The 15,906-nt window shown below is 33.9% G+C and overlaps 1 protein-coding gene across 2 annotated transcripts in view; it reads right to left on the reverse strand.

Moving 5' to 3' along the window:
• Positions 1-15,906, reverse strand: part of LOC115223623 — a 218,347-nt gene that overhangs the window by 188,795 nt on the left and 13,646 nt on the right. For both annotated transcript variants that reach the window (XM_036512643.1, XM_029794291.2), the window contains exons 2-4: positions 12,487-12,590; positions 6,951-7,128; positions 3,840-3,912 (exon numbers count right to left, since the gene is read on the reverse strand). In XM_036512643.1, the coding sequence (XP_036368536.1) occupies positions 3,840-3,912; positions 6,951-7,128; positions 12,487-12,538 (303 nt within the window). In that variant the 5' untranslated portion in view covers positions 12,539-12,590. The remainder of the gene's footprint in view (positions 1-3,839; positions 3,913-6,950; positions 7,129-12,486; positions 12,591-15,906) is intronic.

Here is a 15,906-nt window from a genome sequence, read left to right on the forward strand (position 1 = left end):
GCAATCTTTTTTCTTTTAACTTCACAAAGATACATTCACTACACATGTCAAGAAAACAATCTTGTACCTCACACTCTTTTGGACAATAAGCAATTAAAACTCTCAAAGTTGCAACAAATGTTGTTCTCATAATTTCTGAAAGTCACTTTTGCTTAGTTCCTGTTCTCAGCATAGCAAGAATTTTAATCTAAAGACTGTCCTTATTCTTCAGAAGCAGGAAATATTTCAGCTCTAAAAATTTGCTCTGCTCTAAAATCAAAATCAGACATAAAATAGAATATTGTTCCCATATATGGGATGATATACATAAACATCCTAGATTACACCCAAATGAACATCACCTAGTAGATTGTCAAAAATTCTCTCACTCATAAACTTCAACTGTTATTCCACAAATTCACTACTTTTCCTATTTGCTTTTGCTACTGCACTACAATAGCATTTGTTTCTCTAGACCAATGGTTCTAAATCAGGGTCCACATGGCTCCTGAGGATTCATATAAGATTTTTGAGGGTCCATGCAACAGAATAGTAAACAATAATATTTTAAGGGCCCTTGAAAAAGTTTTGCTTTAGATGTATATCGGTATGTATCGCAAGAAACAGCTGAATTTCTTTCTCTAATATTTTACATGGTTCAGCCTACACAAGCTAATGTGTGAAAAACAAAATAGGAATTTTGGAAGAAGTTTCTATAAAACTAGTTTTTAAACATCAAAAGGTTACGAGGTTCCACCAGAATAAAATAGTAATGAAAAGAGTCCATAGATAAAAAATGGTTGAGAAATCCTGCTCTAGACTATCAAATTGTATAATTACCCCCACTCCATACACATCTCTTCTCTTGTCACCCTAACCAAACTTCATACCAACTACTGTGCACAAGAATCTCATTTCCATCTCTATAATTCCTTTCCCACTCAACATTTTTCTTTAGTTACGGAGATGTATTTGCATAGCAAGTGACCTGATCTGAGATCGTGTGCTGGAATGAAAACAATTGCAGCGTGGAAGGTGTTTATAAGCCATTTAAGAAACACACAAAAGCCGTTAGATTCACTTCAACATATAGATTTAATTTGTCAAAATATTTTCGTCTCTTTGAGACTGCGACCTGTTCACTGACAAAATTCTGTGCTGCATTTTTCTTTAGGTTTTGACAGTTACTCAAGCTAAACAACCACAGTACTTCTCATGCCTTGGAAAATGTACAAATTTTAAATAGCTTCTTCTTTCAGACTATACTTTTAAAACCCAGCCGTTTTTTAATAACCATCATTGTATCGAAACTCATTGTATCATCTGACCAATTCTTAATCATGTCAGCACATTCCAAATACTCTTATTGTACAACCCCACCCACTTGAATGCTCTGCCAACAGATTATAGATCCACTACTTGTACACCATGTTCCCCTGACTACAGTTTTATGTCAATCAATGGCACATTTGAACCAGTAACTGAAAACCATCTTCTGAGGCGAGTCCTTTTACATTTCTCACACATTTATTTTCTTTAATTTTTTTTTTACTCTGAATTGTTCTACTTAGCAATCAGATTCATATATTGTATCCCTGTCTACAATATTTAATATTGCTTGTGATGTGAATATGTATGTGCACTTTGCTAAGGAATATAGTATATATAATACATAATAGAAACCATTATAATCTATGATGGGTCTTTTAACTACATGCTAGTGATAGTTTTCTTAAGTTTGCTTTTTTTTAGACAAGTATTATACAAATACCTGAATTTCATTGTTTGTTCTCAATAGTATGGATTTCTCATTTTATATAGAGATTGTCATAGTTGCAGCAGAGCTATATGCCTCACTACAATGCTGTTAAAAGAATATTCTTTTACAGTCATCTCTCTCTCTCTCTCTCTCATTCATATGGTATCAGAAACTTATTTTTGCTTGCATGACTTGCATGTTGACTGGCAATGGAAAAGAACATACTTTATACAAACTTACACTCCGATTTCTCTTTGAGCTAATGTACACAGATATAAAGACGCATTCATTGACATCTTTGTGTAAATACTAACTTTTGTTTGTCAGTCATTCAAACTTGACTTTTCTGTTTGTGTTCTCTATTGGCCCGATGGGGTTAATTTATTCTATTTAATGCTAGTAAATATGTTGTGGTTATTAACATGCAATCTTAACCTATATTCTCCTTTACAAAGTTATGTATGCATTCTCCCAAAGCTTAAACCAATAAATTTTTGTCTTTTTGAATTAAAATGATTATCAGAAACATTATATATGTATATGTGTATTTATTATTATTTTTATTGTATTTTTGTATCTATATTCATGTAACATTGTCTGTTTTTCTGTCCTTGTTTTCATATACATTCGATGCTTTTTTCCAAGGAATATAATGCTCTTAGCTTAGTTTTTCCTTGGGGCTGGCCAGATTGGAGTAATCTCAAGATTAATCAGCCAAAATTGCAAGGATGATTGGGTTCTTGACTGAGGATAAAAGGCTTCAAATGACTCGTCCTTATTTTTTGTATCGTCTATCTGGATGTTTTGTTGTCCCTTTCTATATCACCTAGTTGTCCAGATGTTTTGCATTCTTGTCCCATTTTGTGTTTTATATATATATATATATATATAATAGAAATATTAAAATTACTAAGTCTCTCTAAAGGAGATTACGGCAGCGTTACTGGATATTAATAGTTATTGCCATACTAATATGGCAGTCTATAAACATAAGACTAAAGCTGTTGCTGATTAGCTCCAAGAGGCCACCACCTCTAGCTAGCTATATGACACACGAACCTGCGTCCATTACAACCTTCGAATAGGGGAGGTCAGCCGCTTCACCTTGATAGTCAGACATCTGCAGACATGTTTCAGGGTTGTTGCTCTTTATCAATGCAGCGTAGTCAGAACCAGCAGGTGTCGCTACTGACCGTCTGTTCGAAGATTTTATTTACCTAGTTACAGTAGAATACTACGCTGCATTGATAAAGGGCAACAACCCTGAAACATGTCTGCAGATGTCTGACAAGCAAGGTGAAGCAGCTGACCTCCCCTGTTCGAAGGTTGTAATGGACGCAGGTTCGTGTGTCATATAGCTAGCTAGAGGCGGTGGCCTCTTGGACCTAATCAGTGGCAGCTTTAGTCTTATGTTTATAGACTGCCATATTAGTATGGCGATAACTATTAATATCCAGTAACGCTGCCGTAATCTCCTTTAGAGAGACTTAGTAATTTTAATATTTCTATTATTGAAAACAAGTGGATGTATTCCACTGTAACTAGGTAAATAAAATCTTCGAACAGACGGTCAGTAGCGACACCTGCTGGTTCTGACTAAGCTGCATTGATAAAGGGCAACAACCCTGAAACATGTCTGCAGATGTCTGACTAGCAAGGTGAAGCGGCTGATCTCCCCTGTTCGAAGGTTGTAATGGATGCAAGTTCGTGTGTCATATAGCTAGCTAGAGGCGGTGGCCTCTTGGAGCTAATCAGCGACAGCTTTAGTCTTATGTTTATAGACTGCCATATTAGTATGGCGATAACTATTAATATATATATATATAAATATATATATATATATATATATATATATATATATATATATATATATATATGATGGTTTTAAAAAGTGATAATCAAACAAGCATGTTCAAACTATATTCAAAATCATTTTCAGAACCCTTTTATTTGCAGGAAACAAAAACAGAAATAGACAAACATCAACAGTATTGGTTTATTTTGATAAACTATTAAACCAATATGTATACAAATGTTTATGTCACACTCTGTGCATTTAGCTAGCTTATCTGAAAAAAAAGTTACAATTCATATGACTTGCCTGTAGACCAAGGAGCCAAATCATCATTGATTCATGATTTTCTGCACAAAATATGTATTCTTTTCCATTGCACCTGACAAACAGTAAAGGGAATAATAAGTAACAATTCTTCCTTCATTTTTCTTTGAGTATATTATTGAATTATCTCAAATCAATGAATTCATTAATAATAATAATGAATATCAACAATAGTAATAATTATATCAACAGTAAACTCACTTGGTACACTCTGCACAAAACAAGTAACACAGAGCCTATCACAACTCAATAAAATAACATAACTCACATATTCCTCTCTCTACAATACAGTAATATAATACATACTATTTCATAATTAGCACCCACTTCTATAAAATCAACAACTTACCTACCTTACATTATATGCCTATTAATATAATGCTGCACAACCATACTCTACACCAATGGTTCTCGACCTTTTGTACCTCAGTGTTCCCTTTCACTGAATGGTATTTTACAAATAAAAATAAAAGTTTAAAAAATAGGCACTTAAGGTGGCAAGCTGGCAGAATTGAAGTGACGCCATCTTGGAAATCTCCAGAACGCATGCGCAGGGTTGGAGTCTTCCGGGAGGCCTGCCGGAAGTTCCCTCATGCACATGCACAGAAAACTAGCAGCAGCAAAAATTCTCTGGTATCACCCTCTTGAACGCCAGCAGCTGAACGTGTCTGCATCAGCTCTCTCGAGCTGCTACTTCATGGTGCCTCTCCACTATGCTTGAATGGGCATAGTGCCGATTCGCCCAGTGGAAGGAAATGTTTATATTGCAAATTAAGAATAAATATTTATACTGTTGAAGTTAATCGGAAGTCTTGACTCTTTCTTTGATTAATATTTAATGTAAGGGATGCGAGATGCACCCATCCAGTGCGGGAATCTCTCATCCTGTTACAGAATCATTACCAGCATTTAGTTCATCTTTACATTCTGAGTTCAAATTCTGCCAAGGTTGACTATGCCTTTCAGGAGCAGAAACTAGCTAATTTTGCAAAATGGTTTTTATCCCCCATCTAGTACATGCCAGCTTTTAGATACTTGCTCAGACTAGTGACTTTGATGTTAGATTTTTATAGAAATTACTAAAGATGGTGAGGATTTATACAACAAAATTATATTGGCCGTTGGTGCATTATCTGTCATATCTGTACTCACTGATAATTCAATGGCCTACTCATATTCTAATTCCAACAAAGATTTTTGTTTGAAAATATATTTCAAATATAAATATTGTGCCTGGTTTAAATATTTTATTTATAACAAAAATCACGAACCCTCTAAACACTCAGTGCCCTCCCCCAGATGAACCAACTTGATATTTGATGAATCCTCAAGAGCTCACAATATTCTCAAGGGATCGCTTATACATATGTTAACAACAACTATTTTACAAAAACTGACCCAACACCAAAACATATAACACATCTTGCACAGTGTATATGAAAGACAATTGTCAGACATGTACATAGAAAGTGTGTGCAGGAGAAGAAAGATAATGAATGAGTTCATAATCTAGCACAAAATGCATTTAAATGACTTCAATACAAAACTGAAAGGATGCAAAAAAATGGTAATGGATATATGACTTTATCTGTGTTTTTAAGAAGAAATTTAACCTGTGTGAACCTCGATTACTTGATGGTAATATTACACTCTGTACAACCTGAACGTCCTGTGACAAGACACATGTGTCTCATGCCAATCTCAACTCAGAGAAAAGGGCATCAAAATTTTTAAATAATGGTCGCTACTTTTCCACATTGAGAAGTCATAGCTCTGGTAATATGGACGTGTGATTAGAATGTCACAAGAAAGATTAAAACTGATTCTTCAAACCAATGAGACCATGAGTGAGAAAGATGACTAATATTCATAGTTTCAGTAGGTCATGCTTGAGAATTTAGCAGGAAAGTGTAATGATAGTTGCTTCGGATAGGACTCTATGGAGGAAGTGCCTGAGGATTTTGTCCCATGACTCTCTCAGGAATAGTGGGCAGAGAAGATGGATGAATAAATTTCAAGAAAGACTGCCTACTTTATAAATCCTTCAGAATGATTTTTCCTATTTTTCAGGATACCTTCTCTGTTAGTGTCAGTTAGGTATCAGAACATTTCTGATTTGAATTAATTGAGACCCATGTAATTCTGTGTTGAAGAATAAGTTTTTCGAGAGTCATTATCAGCACATTTTATCAATATCTTGTACTAAATTATATCAAGATTAAATGTTTGGCCTCAGAAATTAAGTTAATGCTCAGTAACACATGTAACTGTGAACAATTATATTATGGGCTTGAATAAGTTTTGACTTTAGTTTCACCCTACTCCTCATATCAAGACTAAAAGTGGCTACAGTTCAGTCTTTGGTGCCAAAAGTTGATATATTGATTAAATCAAGTATCAAAGAGCAATAGTACAAGATACGCGACAGAGTAATTAAGATAATTTCATAACTAATTTTGTTTACTTGTTTGTTAACATGAATGTGGAATAAATTCACGTTCCTTATTTTTAAAGTGATTGCAATCTGTTCCAACATAGTTATGTTATCTGTCCTGAATTCTATATACTCATCATATATTTGGCTGACTAGAGTAAATGATTTTGATATCCTTGATGCTGCGGTTCCTTCACTGGCTCATAACTGCAGGTGCTGTTGGAGAAGTAGCTGTTAGAGTTGAAAGCTCTTTCTATTGCAAATTACACAGTTTTAACATAGGAATGGTGAAGGTGGGAGTCTGGATGACCCCTGTGCAAAGACAATCCAAACACAGACAGGTGTTGTAATGAATGACCAGTAGAGCGGAAATGGCATGAGACTGGGGTGTCATTGCCATGTCTAATATATACATATATATCTACACTTGTTTTTGTTTTTCAGTTTAAACAAAAGAACTTCACTGAAAATTACTCTTAGGTCTTTTGACTGTCAAAACATTTTAAATAAAATTCTAATCTAAGTAAAATCATTGTCAAGAATTAAATGGTAACATTAAGGGTGATGTATATTTTATGTACTTGGTGTAGCAAATTGAAAGAATCTGTTTATAAAATGAAGCCTCTCTATTCATAATTTATAAAGCTTGTGATATTTACATAATGACAAACTGGTTTTGTCGTTCCATGTCCAATATAATTGCAGAATCTTTTATATTCATGATGTCTGTCGGAGATCCTTTTAATGATTCTTGTTCATTCTTGTAACATAGCAACTGGCATTTCTTTTCTTCAAATACACACCATAATTTCTTTTTTGCTTTTAGTTTCTGAAAGGCTACAATTTATGAAATATGAAATTGAAATATTTTAATTAAACATTATACATGAAAGCAAATTAATAATAATGAAAAAAAAAAAATGATGCGATTCCAAGTCCAACAGTCATATTAGAATAATGATTAAACGTTAATTTAAAATGTTTATAAATCAAAATTAAAACTTCTTTCAAGGATTAATTTGCTTCTGGATATATTTCTTGGAGAGCATATTAAAAGTGAACAGTTTGACAATATTTTTTAGATATTTATTCAAGTATACAGTGCTTAGGATATTTTAAAATTACAAAGTGGGCTGAACTTATTCAAATTATTGACTTGAAATTACTCTAGCTGAACTCTCTTTTTATGTTAACAGTGAGATTTTTTATACACACACACACACACACGTGCATACACATATATATAGGCAAATCAGAAATTATAAATAAAAAACAACAAAAGTCAAAAGGACATACTTATGAAATGTATTTGCTTGATGCTCAGTATAAGATGGAAAAATGAGTGGGTGTATAACGTTTCCAGCACGACTCTTTGTCAAGTGTGTGTGTGTGTGTAAATATATATATATATATGTTAGACTTGGCAATGACACCCTGGTCTCATGCCATTTCCGCTCTACTGGTCATTCATTACAACACCTGTCTGCGTTTGGATTGTCTTTGCACAGGGGCCATCCAGACACCCACCTTCACCATGAACAAGAATTAATCTTCTCTCTTTGCTCCTTTGCACCACATGAGCTCAACTCCCCTTCCCTCTTCATCTGACTCCCCTCCTCTTTCCTCTCTTCATCATTACCCCTCCATCCACAAACCGTCCCTACACATCCCAACCCCACCATCCCAACACATCCAAACCCCACCACCCCACACAACCCCAAACATCCCACTCCCACATACCCGACCCTACCACATCCCATCACGTACTCCTCACACACTAGCACTGACCACTTCTCAACACCCACACCACACCATACACCACCACACCACATTATGCCACACCACATCACACCACTCCACACACACTAGCACTGACCACTTCCCAGCACCCACGCCATCATCCACACACCCACACATTACAGACACACACACATGCACACATCAAGGTCACCAGCCCTTATTCACATGTACACACACTCTCGCATACACATGCACACACACCTTCGTTTTAGGATCACCAATAATTTATTATCTTCCCTTCTTCCTAGCTCTCATATTTAACCACCTTTGTCCAGGTAGCCACAATGATTGACCACTAGTTACTAAAGCTTTTTTAATTCTCCCTCTGTTTATTTTCTCATGTTCCTTTCTATTGAAGAGCATAGGCTTGAAACGTAAAAGACTTACTCACCTTTGGAGCATTAAACTTATACACCTGTTTGTTGTTTATACACCTGTCTATGGCTTTTGTTTTTCTGTAAATTCTAACTATATATATATTTATATATATATAAAGGCTGTCATTTTTTAGTATCAGAGCATTTAATAAATTATAATGAATTTACAAATGCAGTACAGTATTGAATCCACAAGGTTTATTCTAAAGTATATCATAGTATACAAAATTAACACAGGTTAGTAATTTACCCATCAAATTATCTATATCCAGTTTACTAATAGTAGCTAAAAATATAATATAACTATGGGTACCTAGAGAAAGTAATTAAGTTACTGATGAAATCACAATAACTAGTCCAGCTGACACCCCTTTTCCTATTCCTAGTGAAATTTAAAAACAAAAAAGAGTGCATTTAATTAATTTATGTTTACGGTGCAAGCTTAAACATGTAATTTATTCTGTTACATATCATAGCATGAAATTATCTCGAGTACGGATTTCTCATAGAAAAGAAAAGAGAGCAATCGACTCTTCAAAATCTGAAATGTTCTCAATAGCATCCCAGTATTATATTTTGCACTAATAATTGGTTGGCATCACATTTGATAATCATACCCTTTACTCATTTCATAACATGCTGGGTCCTATAGGTGTATGCTAAATTGAACTATTCTCTGAATCGATGTTTTAGAAGTGATGCCAATTATATCAGTAATTTCAGAAAGCACCCTGAGAGCCAAATTTCTATAGACTCAAATGGGCAACAGGATATAATTCTCTAATACACACTTCAGAAGAGAATAGTTCCAAAACAACCAAAATGAAATATGAGTGAAACACCATTTGACTGACCAGGGGCAAGAAAATAACATTATTTAAGCCTATATAAATATCATATTGATATGTCCAGTAAAAAATTACAAGCTGTCTTAAATGGCTTACTTTGACTAGAAAAATGTTTATAGGTAAATGATTAAGCAAGAGGTGATAGCTAAAGATGCACAGAACTGCTGTCAAATAAGGATGCTGTCCTAAAGGGAAAAGAATTGTTGCTGTTCATGTCTAAGTTGACCTAGGAATAAAAGCGTTCTAACCACAACTATCCTCAGGTTTCTTCCAGATGCAGTGCTTCTAGAACATGTCCAATGTGACCTTTGTTTTGGGGGGATGGTCGACTTATATGAATAAGATTTGGTTACTATTTTTAGCAGGCTGAACTGCCACTTATAGGCTTCCTCGTTGGCTTGAGTGAGACAGGTGTTGTGTTGGGGGTCAAGTACCATATTAAGATTTAATTAATCGAACTCATCGTCACATTGTACTCTTACTTGTGTATGCAGTAGAGTGAGATATGGGTTTTTGATTGTTGATGTTTGTACTTTGTGACACAAAAGTTGTCAAGAATTGTAAAACGAATAAAATGAACTCTTTTTGATGTTAATTCTGTTATGAAAAATGCACTGCTGAACATCTTGTATTTGATAACATGGTATAAAAATGTCAAAGTAACTCTCAAATATTGACTTAAATATAGCTGGAACAAATCTACAAACATTGTTTGTTATAGGTGGAGCAGAAGGTCACCTAACCTGTGAAACAGAGTGGCATTATGTAAGAGAAGCATGCATAAAACTGAAAAAAAAATAATAATAAAAAAAAGTAATCAAATATAAAAGAAAAAATCAATCAAGCCTTTCTAAATGTTTTTCCAAATTTTATAAACTTGCATTAAAAGTAGGTCAAAATCCTGCACAAGTAGATTAAAGATTTTTAAAAGTAGGTAAAATAAATAAAATCATTTCTATATTTAAGAGATGAGGAATAACGTACATTATTTACATTTGACAGATATTTGTCCTCATCTTGTTTGTTGTTAAACACAACGTTACAGCTGATATACCCTCCAGCCTTCATCAGTTGTCTTGGGGAAATTTTAAATCTGGGTTCTCATTCCTAAGGTATTTTTTGATATCATCATCATCATCATTATTATTATTATTATTATTATTATTATTATTATTATTATTATTATTATATTCCAGGCAGTGACCTGAATAATAATAATAATAATAATAATAATCATGATGATGATGATGATGATGATGATGAGGATGATGATGATGATGATGAGGATGATGAGGATGATGATGATGATGATGATAATAATAACATCTAGAAATACCTTAGGAATGAGAACCCAGGTTTGAAATTTCCCAAGATACCTGATGAAGGCTGGAAGGTATATCAGCTGAAATGTGTTAACAACAAACAAGATGACAAATATCCGTCAAATGTAAATAATGTATATAATGTAAAGAATGTAAATAAAATCATATACTTATTAAGTGAAATTTCTTAAAAATTAATTTAACTTTATATTTCAGAAAAAAGGTGTTTACTATGTGATTCAGTGAATTTTCAAAATAAGATTTTGAATAAAATATATGCAGCTTTTCCTGTTTATTGGTATAATGAATTAATTGCATTACAAATTAACCAGTTCTTATATGCAAAATTATGAGTAGGCTTTTACCAGTTGACATGCTGTTGTTTAGTTCTAGATCAACCATGAATAAGTAAATCTGTGACCAAAATATTCCAGCTGTGACCATCCTGCCTTTTTAGAAGTATATAGAATGTGTGATGATGGGTTAGCTTGGATAAGCAGGTATTATAATAATTCTTATTTGGAATTGGATCTCAGGACCATATGAGTGAGATCGTTTCCACCATATGAGTGAGATCATTGCCAGAGCAACAAGCTGGCCTCCGTGCCGATGGCACATTAAAAGAAACACCATTCGAGTGTGATCATTACCTGCTTCGCCTTACTAGCACCTGTGCTGGTGGCATGTGAAAAACATTAGAAGTGAGGTTGTTGCCAGTGATGCTGGACTGGCTCCTGTGCAGGTGGCACATAAAAAGCACCATTTCGAGCATGGCCATTGCCAGTACCGCCTGACTGGCCCTTGTACAGGTGGCACGTAAAAGCACCCACTACACTCTTGGAGTGGTTGGCGTTAGTAAGGGCATCCAGCTGTAGAAACTCTACCAGATCAGATTGGAGACTGGTGCAGCCATCTGGTTCGCCAGACCACAGTCAAATCGTCCAACCCATGCTAACATGGAAAGCAGACGTTAAACGATGATGATGATGATGATGACTACATATAAAGTTATAAGCAATAGCATGTAAATATTGGGTCGGAAACCTTTTTGGATAGAAAAAAGTTAATGGCTCAAATCCACATCTCCTGTAGACATGACAGATATAACAATATTTTTTTTTTCTATCTTTAAGTCAGAAGGAAGAGCAGTACCTGTGACCTGAGGTGTCTATGACCTATTACAGGGCCTCTGAGACTAGTGGACAGAAGGGAGGAAGCTATTCTCAAGTTAGAAATATGGCCTGAATGCATGCAACAAAGTGGACTCTGTTAAAAGCATCCAAGATGCCAGGTGTTGGTGTCAAACTGGAGCAACAAGCTGAGTCTACCACCTTAACAGGACATGGCAGAATTTGAACTCAGAACACAAAGAACTGGAACAAATATTGCAAAACACCTGGTCTGATGTTCTCACATTTCTATCAATTTGCTGTTTTGAATTGATACTTTTCTATCAAACTCCAAATCATGAAAGACAGTGCATAGCTAAAGTAATAAAATATATCAAATATATTCAGCATAATTTAATTAGCCATATACATACATGCATAGACACACACACACACACACACACACACACACACACACACATACATACATACATATATGCATGCATGCATGCATGCATGCATGCATGCATGCATACATACATACATACATACATACATACATACATACATACATACATACATACATACATACATACATACATACATACATACATACATACATACATACATACATACATACATACATACATGTATACATATACATATTTTATTTTATTTTTGTATATAAATTGCTGAAATAGCCAATGCTAAAATTACAAAAATGCAAATTTTTACTCACATCCACCTGGTTTATAATGTAAATATCCCGACAAGCTGTGCCAACCAGACATCTTTTCTATCTTCTAAACATCAAATTATTCTGTGAGGCTTCTCAATAAACATCTGAAACAAATGTTGTTCTTAATGATGAATATTAAGAATTATGTTAGATAACAAATATGAAAGGCATAAAACAATTCTTTTTAGAAATTGAAAGTTCACTGATGAATGATATACCTTAATACTGATTGAATATATAGAAATAAAAAGTTAAAGAAAATAAATGCACCCTTTTAAAGCCTAGCCAGGCTCATGGGCCCGGTTTCCCGGTTTCTATGGTGTATGCGTTCCCCAGCTGGACGAGACACCAGTCCATCGCAGTGTTACTCATTTTTGCCAGCTGAGTGGACTGGAGCAATGTGAAATGAAGTGTTTTGCTCAAGAACACAACGTGTCGCCCAGTCCAGGAATCAAAACTACAATCTTACGATCATGGTGCTGACACTTTAACCACTAAGCCATGCGCCTCCACAAATAAAAAGTTATTTTATTAAAATAGTATGTATAATTGAATGAAACACTTAACAATATTCAGTTTCCTCTGCTAGAATGCTGTATTTGATAATTTGGAAAAATCAACTAGTTAGTATCCAATTGTTGACTATGTTGATATTAGTATCCTGTTGAAGTGTTACTTCAAAATCCAGAGCTAATTACCATTTCTGTAATTCATTTTAGCTTCTGAATTGATTAACTCTGTGTATTTGTTTGCATGTTTATGCATCAAAATATTTGTTTGTGACTGCTTTGATTATTTTGAATACATATGCATCTTTATACAGAATTATACAAAGGAATGAGAATTAATGAATGGTCAAGTAGTTTGAAGAGATGAACTTAATTATTAAATGAGAAATGAAGGTTTAATTTCCCTCTGACTCACACAATAATTTTATTTTATTTTCCACAATTTTTGTTCGGAATCCCAAGTCACATAAGATCTTTAACCCTTTTGTTACCGTATTTATTTTGAGATGCTCTGTGTTTCTTTTAATTAATTTTAAATATAACACAGAATTTAGTAAAATAACTTAGTTATCATTAAGCAAGTGTGGAAGAATTTAATTCAAAACTTATGGAAACAAGACATTTGTATTTAGAGCCAGAGCCGGTTTCAGCCAGGTTGGTAATGAAAGGGTTAAGAATTTAATTATTACCAAGTATGTTATTTCTCTAAACCATGGAACATGAACAACAAAGTTCACATTAGTAGTTACAGAGATTAAAGCAGTTACTATTTATACATAGATATACATTTATTTTATTGCTAGCCTTTAACAGATATTGAGTTAAGCTAAATACATGAAGAATGTTACAGAAGCAATAAGTAGTAGGCAACAGCTTGCCTGACCTGTTTGAGAATATGATTTGTCTAATCTTTCTGTTTCAAAGTCCTACTCTCAAAGATTCTCTGCTATTACACAGTTACTTTCTGAGTAATTTGATTTTTCCTGATCTGTTACTTGACTAATATCTCATTGCAATAGCATATCCAGTTACGTGTTAAAAAGTCAGGTAAAAGTCATAGCTGAAAAGTTGATTAATATGATTGAGACAATCAATGTTGTTTGTGATATACAAAGGAAAAAAACAGAGCATAACAAAAGTTTATGATTGTGTCATATATGTTGTGACTGTGTGGTAAGAAGCTTGTTTCTCAACCACATGGTTCAGGATTCAGTCCCACTGGATGACACCTATATATATATATATATAAATAGATGAGTGTATTTTTCCCTTGTTAACAACCTCTTTACTTGTGTGATTTTTTGCTACTATTTATCTATTTTTTCCGTGTTAATCGTTAACAAGGGAAAAATACACTCATCTATTCATATATACTTTAATCAGATTTATTTATAACCTGTTAACAAAATAGTAACAGCATATGTAATTATTTAATATTAACGCATCACTGAAGGATATTCCCATTCCACCAAAGAATGCTTTCCTTAAACAACTTGTCCATAAGATAAATTCATTCATCAACCAAAAATGTCTTATTGACGAGTTTCATTTCTTCACTTCCTTGAAGAGAAGATTACATTGTTTTACACCATTTATTCCTTTGGAATAATATCAGTGAAATCTTCGAAACATGTGTCAGAAGTAAAAGTATTTGAATTATACCTGCGTTAAACTCCATTTATATATATATATATATATATATATATATATATATATATATATATTATATATATATATACACATACATACATACATATATATATATTTCACTCTCATTCATTATTTATAATTCAAAATCCACTTTAATATGATGAATGAAATGACTGAGATGAATTTGCATAATAGCACATCTTCAACTAACATGTTATGTTTTCTCATGATGGGCCAGGTTTGATGTCCTAAGATATATTCATTTCACCCAAGTTTTCGTTGGCTTATCTTCACAATAAGCTTGTAGCATAATTTGTTTTGACCAAACATTTGTTTTCTGAAGTGTTACAGTGTCTTGCCTGAACAGTTGTCTCACTTACCAAGGCCAATTTCTCTGATGCCAATTGAATCTAACAGTCAGATTTAAAATTCTCCATGTACATGAATATAAACTTGTGTTTGAGATTTAGGGCATGAAGCATCAATTTTTAGTGTATAGCTTAACACATGTACAGCATGGGAATGTTTATCAATTGATTACATATTACGAAGGAAGTAGAGGTAGGTGAGGCAGTAGAGTGTTGATCAAACGTAATATTTTTATTATTTCTCCTGCTTTTGTTATGAGGACAATCCAACTGGGGTGGTTTTTGTCTTTCATCCATCTGTAATTAATAGAATAGTGATTCCTAAGATCAGCAACTCTGAGCAGAGAGTGTGGATGTTTAATCAATACCATTGGTTCCAATATATGACTGGTACTTATACTATTGACCTCTGAGGGTTGGAAAGTAAAGTTGACTATAGTAGGTTTTGAATTCAGAATGTAAAGCATTACTGCAAGGTTGTTTTCTGACACTCAAACGATTCTTCCAGCCCAATGCCGTGAATTGATAAAGTAATGCCATTAACATATGGCCACTGAAAGTTAAGTCTTTGTGATATGGTGGCTTGTTTGCCTTAATTATCTTGAAATCTCTACTAGTCAAGCACAATTTCTTAGTAAGGCTTCCCATGTGGGACAGGTCATAAGATAGAGGCTAGACAAATATAGATCACCTAATCCCAGGGATAAAAAAATATTGTATTGGTTTGCATAAGGTCAACATCCATATCTAGAAAAATCAAAGTTGCAGAAGTAATGATGACAATTCAAATCCAATAAAATAAAGGTATAGGAGTGGCTGTGTGGTAAGTAGCTTGCTAGCCAACCACATGGTTCTGGGTTCAGTCCCACTGCATGGCACTTTGGCCAAGTGTC

The sequence above is a fragment of the Octopus sinensis genome, linkage group LG2, assembly GCF_006345805.1.
Source record: "Octopus sinensis linkage group LG2, ASM634580v1, whole genome shotgun sequence".
Lineage (NCBI taxonomy): Eukaryota > Metazoa > Mollusca > Cephalopoda > Octopoda > Octopodidae > Octopus > Octopus sinensis.